Source organism: Cygnus atratus, chromosome 10, assembly GCF_013377495.2.
Source record: "Cygnus atratus isolate AKBS03 ecotype Queensland, Australia chromosome 10, CAtr_DNAZoo_HiC_assembly, whole genome shotgun sequence".
In the NCBI taxonomy this organism is placed as follows: domain Eukaryota; kingdom Metazoa; phylum Chordata; class Aves; order Anseriformes; family Anatidae; genus Cygnus; species Cygnus atratus.
In genome coordinates this window covers 14,850,722-14,857,414 of record NC_066371.1, presented here as the reverse complement: position 1 = coordinate 14,857,414, position 6,693 = coordinate 14,850,722, and the positions used below count along the sequence as shown (strand labels likewise).

The 6,693-nt window shown below is 41.8% G+C and overlaps 1 protein-coding gene across 2 annotated transcripts in view; it reads right to left on the bottom strand.

Annotated features, from left to right (window-relative positions):
• Nucleotides 1-234: 234 nt before the first annotated feature.
• The window catches only part of LOC118248158 (musculoskeletal embryonic nuclear protein 1), a 39,888-nt gene continuing 33,429 nt past the window's right edge, over nt 235-6,693 (bottom strand). Inside the window, exons 1-3 of one of the 2 annotated variants that reach the window (XM_050712817.1) lie at nt 4,181-4,300; nt 1,226-1,346; nt 235-458 (exon numbers count right to left, since the gene is read on the bottom strand). In XM_050712817.1, the coding sequence (XP_050568774.1) occupies nt 352-458; nt 1,226-1,346; nt 4,181-4,189 (237 nt within the window). In that variant the 5' untranslated portion in view covers nt 4,190-4,300 and the 3' untranslated portion in view covers nt 235-351. Of the gene's footprint in view, nt 459-1,225; nt 1,347-2,379; nt 2,396-4,180; nt 4,301-6,693 lie in introns of those variants that run through there. The other variant, XM_035546843.2, reaches the window with a different exon arrangement.

The following is a 6,693-nucleotide window of genomic DNA, read 5'->3' as shown; positions in this document are numbered from 1 at the left end:
GTGTCATCTGAATATTTATTCTTTGCTTTTGACGTTTAGATCATAGCTAGTGATGGCAAAAAGCCCACAGAATTAATCTAAGTCTGAGTTAAAATTGGTCACTACAGTATGCCAAGCAGTGTCCAACAACCATTTTTTCAGTTAAACCATTATAGCAAACACCATTCAACACAAAGAATGCACTTAATAAAAAATAAAATGGAAGTTATACCCTTTGACATGAGTCCATTCACTTTTTAATGACTTAAGGTAGAAATCAGCTATTTAGGTCTACAGTGAGGTTAGTGTAAGGGGTAGAAAATTGGGAAAATGTTACAACAATCATCTCAACAATCACTTTCAGCTCAGCTGTCAACCAAAGACACTTTTGGCCGGTTCATCTTTAGGTTTCTCAAAGACTGTTTCACCTCCAGTCCGATCTCGGCTGAATATGGAAGGTGCTGCAGAGCCCATTTGTTCTTGGAAAAGAAAACCAGGAGAGGAGGCAATCAGTGAATCAGTTAGCATTGGTGTTACTGCAGCTAAAACATATAAACATTTGATAATTATTTCATCAGTCCATCAACTTCCCAAACAGTAAAACACAGCACTCTCATTCCAAGCACAGGGCAGCTTCCAGCATCTGTAGGTGGTCGTCAAGACTGACCACCCCAAGTCCCTGTAGGTGCTTAAAAACCTACTGTGAGGTTCAGGATATCACCCTGAAAAGGAGTTGAAATTCATCATTTTTCCTTGTACCCTCCCACTATTGATGGAAAAGCCAAAAAAAACAGAGCACCAGGAGCATTCAGTGCGAGCACCCACTCTCTTCTCTCTCACCTTCTGTCCTTCATCCCCCCCAGCACGTGTTTCATCTCAAACACATCAAATTTGTACACCTGAGAGGCCCTAGTCGATGACCAAACATCCAGGTCTTCAACTTTGGCAACCGCTCTGACTGTGGGACCAGGATTTGTTTTGAACTCTGGCTCAGAAGGCAAAGTCAGAGCTCTCCCTCCCACTTTGTCCAGACAGGGAGAAAAAATCACTTGAAGCACAGCCCTGTTGGCACCTATGGATGCCAACAAGATGATGGATTCAAGGATTCTGTGCAGCCAGGCCAGGGGATGTGAGAGCATTGCCTGCTGCTGTTTCTGAGGTGCACTCCTTCACTGAAGACAACAATTAAGTCCATGCTTTAGTTTGTAAGGTTTCTTATTATTTCCATCAAGGAGAAGAGACTTACCACACTGCTTCATGACTTGGTAGGTTTTAGATTTAATTTCCTGGTTTTTGGAAAGATTTCCTCTAGCTCCTTTGAGATCTTCTTCCTTCACTGGAGGACGCTTCTTTTTCACAGGGGCTGGCTATGAAACAAAAGTATTGCCCACTCATCAGTATTTCATGTTTAGAAACATAGGGAACAAAGAGGTCTGAACCTAACGGCTACAACATACAGAGTTGCTAATTCTGTATTCCACCTATTGCAACTCTGAGAATAAACGCTCAACTACTCCAGATCTCTACACAACCACAACTCCACATCAGGGCAGGATTTCATTACCTTTCCAAAATCTGTTGCCACCATTCCGGTTCTAAATTTGTCTTCTGATTGCCCAGCCTTTGAAAGAGATAGGGCAGATGCCTGCCTGGTCCTTTTGCAAATAAAGACCAAGATAGATTGGTAATTAAAGAATTTGTCCAATGTTCAGGGAAAACAAACAAGCAAACAAAAAAAATTAAAAAAAAAAACAACACCAAAACCAAACCTACTTCATTGCTAAATTATGCTCAGCCACTGTCTACCACTACATCAGAATCTCTCTGACTGATTTCCTAAAGAAGTCCAGTTTGATCTAGTTGGAATAAACTTAAGACTTGGCCCATAGTTATTGATTTAAATTTAGGGAACAAAAGTATCTCAGCACTCAAAGGGGTTTTTGACAAGCACCTACTGAACACATTCTGGACTCAGAATCTGGAGAAGGAACAGGAAATCCAATACAGAAATAGAGGCATCATCAGGTGGTACACTAGAATGTCCAAGTACTAACCTGTTTACGGTTTGCTAGAAGAAAATCAGGAAAAGATGGAAGAACATCCCTACCTTTAAATCAGCACCTCAAAGTTGAACACTACATCAATCAGAACTATTAACATTCCCCTCTTCATTTTACTATTTTCAAGGACTGGGTGCCAAGGTCCCACCAGGAAGACCTTATGGTGGGGTGCAGGGGGATCAGATTCACCACCCTCAACAGGAGATGGGATTAAAAAGAAGATGAGATGTGGGCATTCCAACTTTAATGTATTTATTTATCAGCAAGAAACTTCTCTGCCCATCGCTACATATGCAGGGCTCCTGATTTGGGTTTTGGCAGTGGTGGAGCCCGGTTGTACATTCCTGGGCCACTGCCTGTAAAGCTAAAAATGGTTGTGGAGGGGAACAAATCCCCAAGGCCTGCAAAGGGCTTGAGCAGTGAGTCCCGGGGGATTTGCAGAGACAGCACATGCATGCCAGGCTGCACTGGAGACTTCGGCATAGTTCCGTCTGGCTATAAACTCCCAGGAACACTCGGAATAGCTCGCTCTCAATCCCATCTACATGTGTTGTAGGAAACAAAACACTCATGAGATCTCTGGGAAAAACACTCTACGAGTATCCAAAGAAGGAAAGAGCTGAGAGCAAACTCTTCAAAATTCACAGCAACTTTTGATGGGTTAGCTGGTGAACCAAATAGCTCCATAGCCAGCATTTCATTTGTCCATCTGTAACAAGAACTGGCTGATGATGGGTCTTTGGCATAGTCCACAGGAAACAAATGTGTTGGTTCCAATGCAGAAAAGGGAAAAAATACCTCATTTTGTTAGCAGGAATATGAAATCTGCTGACGTCCTTCGCCTGTTGTTGGCAAGAGACAGTAACTGTGAGGCTTCTTTCCATCAGGACAAGGGACTTCTTGGGGACAGAAGGTAGGAAAAGAAGGCACTCGATATACACTGAGACACAGGCAGGGTGAGCAGAACTGTTGAATTCCACTCAGCTTTAAAGTAAAACCTCTTATGCTTTGATTACAGCTGGATTTTCCAACAGGATTGTCTGTGGATTAGCTGTCTCCCAGCTAAAAAGCAACAGTGCCACACAGAAAGGTGACCACGAGCCACAGAGGCAAGTGCCAGTCTTGCCAGCAGCACCAGTAGCTGCTGGTGTTGGAGCCACATGACTGTTAATTACTACCGACACAAGCACATTTGTAAGCAGGGTTTGCCAGCAGCCACCCCCAGCCAGCACAGCGGTCCTGCCTGGCCTTTATCTCCTCCTGTCCCAACTCAGTGTTGGTTTATGAGACATGCAATGTTGTTTTTAAGTCTCTTTTTCTTTGGAGTAAAGAAAATAAGCAGAACCATACTACTCCGTGTGGCTGAAGGATTATGCTCCACTGCCCATCCCACATTCTCTATCTCACCCACCATATAAAACCCTTGCTATGGGGGGAACTCTGACAGGTACATGTAGCTTGGGCTGAAAATATAGGACTTATGTGAAAAACTCAACATTTCTGAGCTAGTTTTAAGATCACTTTGAAACATGGAATATTGGGGAACACAGTAAAGAAAAACTACTGATTGAACTACAAGATGAACACAAAAATGTGTAGTGCAAAATTTCCATCTCAAGTGGTGTATAACAGCTACAGTTTTCAGTCACACTTTCTTTTCTTGCATTTTAATAAATTAAGCTTTGCTTTACATAGCAGCACATTCAGTCTAGACACATCTTTTCAAACTACTGTCAAAATTTCAAATAATTGGCTGAGACAGTGTGTAGGAAAAGCAGAAAACCTTCAGTAAAACAGCCCAAAATGGAGCAGCAGAAATGCTTTTTTCCTTCCTACAGAAACAAAGTACTTAGGGTTAAAAAAAAAAAAAAGAATATTTAAAAACTCAGTTAACCATGTAGAGAGCAGCTGCTTTCCTTCTCCATATAATAATTGCCCTTAAAACCTTATTTGTTAAACTATATAAATAAAGTGGTTTAAAATATTTCAACGTAATCAAACAATCCAAGTAGATGAGACAATTCACTGCTTAGCAAGAATAACTTGCTAATAAGATATTTCGAGCAAACCATCTAAAATAAGTACAGATTTGTCAGGTAAGCTGCTCGAACGAGAGCCAGCCCAGCACAATGCCCCCATACCTGTGACATAACTGCAGCGCTCACTCGCCTGAAATCCTTTCCAAGGTAGTTTCCCGGCTTTGATTAAATCCAGCCTGTGCACTGTGTGTGTGCCTGTTTTTTTCCTCTCAGCTTATATAGAGCATCTAACGTGAAGTCATTAGCTGGGTCACTTTCCCAAACGAGATCCCAGGATGATTCGGGTTGACACAGGCTGTTGTTGAAAGGTTTATTCTTAGCTATGACTAGGGCTGGCAGGATTTGCCGCGCTGTGTGCCTGGGGACAGATGAAGTTCAGGAGTGACGAGAGCAGACAGCTGTGGCAGTGAGACCGTGGAGAAGCCCAATCCACAGCAAAAACAACTTCCAGGGGAGTCCACTGGGGCTCTACTTGTAACTTTAAAAGGCGAAAGTTTGCTACAGACACAAAATTGACTCTGAATTCTCTTGATAGGAAAAAAAAAAAAAAAGTCTTGTTTGTTCATTCCCAGCATAAGAAAATATGCTTTCTGTAAAGGTTATATAAACCTAACATCAAAAGCATTACACTGCGCCTTAATTCTCTTTTGCACAGGAACCAGCGTTGTGTGTTTTGGAGTTAATGAGATAGATAGGATATGGTTTTACCCTTACAATCTTATTCCTGAGCTCACTCTGATGCCAGCTGGCTCTTACACACTTCAGAGAGTAAAATCACTTTCTGTTTACAGCAGGATTAGTAAGTTTAACCAGTTCATCTGTTGTACATATAAGAGTGGATTATTCACACATGAATAAATTCAGTTTTCCCTACTGTATGTGCTGGCAGTAGTAAAACCTTCTCCAAAACCTTTAAGATTTGTTCCCAAGCTAATTTTTAATTAAATAGAAAAAAGAAAGTCTTACGCATGAGTTGTAATTTTTATTACCAGGAGAGGGTTGGGTGGGGAGCTGTTTCCCCCCTTATATATATATAACATTAATTCTTTGCATCATGCATACTACTACTACCACTACTACTACTACTACACTTCTGTGACTATGCTTGACACTTAGAAAGCACCAAGACTCCAGCCAGGTACTTTACCATGGGAAAGGTGGACTTGGCATAACTCCTGACATCGTTTATCAGGAATGGTGACTGCTGTAGCGACAAATCTTCCCCAGCCTTTTCTCAGGCTCTGCCTGTGATTTGTTTAGGCTACAGAGAGACACAGGAAGTAAAATAAAATTGGCATTTTTTTTCATTATGAAAACATTGCATCAGTGCCACAGCATTGGCAAACTGCAGTCAAGACCGGGATTTGTCAGTTGTGAACTATCCCCCATATCTGTGGGTCCATTTTACCTGTAAATGAACTCTCTCCAGGCCCGAGATGATGCCTTCTTTTATGTGACTGTGGAGCAATTATTTGTAAGTTAAGCAGCATTTTGGATGCTATGTACTTAACCATTCCTAATGTTAAATTTCTATTTCAAATCCACAGCTTAGTAAAATGGAGGAAAAGTTTCCGTGAAATGACAGTACCTTTTGTAAGATTACCAGAGTGGAAAGAAAAACCATCAGGTTTACGGAAAACATTTCTTCCATGGGGATTGGTGCTGAGGCATCCGGAGAGGGAGGCAGCATATCCTGAATTTTTGCTAAGGTGTTTAGCACGGCTTGTGCAAATCCTTTTTCTTTGCTTTAATTGTACATTACTTAAACCAAAGATGAGGAACTATCATGATTGTTTCTTCTTATGGAGCGTGGGCTAATTTTTCTTACCAAGAAAACCCAACCTAAATCTCCCATTACTACCTTTTCTAAGTAGGAATCCTGCTCACCTGACTGAAGCCCTGTGATCTTTTGAGTAGGACAAGAGTGACAAAAAACAGCTCATCCATTTCATAGTGGCTATTAAGCTAACTCTCTTTCATTTTCCTCTGCAGTTTGAAGTGTGTAAAACTCCTTTGGTGAAGAATGGTTAGGATGAAAATTTGGTGATGACCATGGGGAATTTAGTAAATGTACACATCTGACCACTGCGATTTCCACAAGACAGGAGGGATCTTACAGCAGATGTGACTTCTCCAGGAACCTGCTTACCCAGTGGACTGCCAAGCTCAATACGGTGAAGATTATTCTTTGACTTGCCTTTAAGGAGGTGGTGGGTATGGGGATAGGGCTGCCTGTGTATAGTAAGTGATAAGTAATGAAAGTAATGCACAAACAGAAGAGAGGAATAACTGAGGTAATTGTGAATTGATACTGCAGGCCCAGCCCAGCCGACAAACCAATCTGCTTCTGCCCAGAAAGAAGTGGTGAAACCAGCAGAAGCCCACTGATAACAGGATTTCTACTCTGTTTTGGCATGAAGGTGTGACCTACCTTTATGGTTCAGGTTACAGCTTCACGGCAAGGCAGTTCTCCTTCTTGATAGCCCTCCTAATTCCTTCAGCACTTTGGGAAATAGATGCTAGACACTTCAGCTAGGGAACAAGACACCTGAAGAGTAAGACAGCATCTTTATAGCCTCCAAAACCAGGCGGGATGGGAAGCAAGCTTGGGCTAT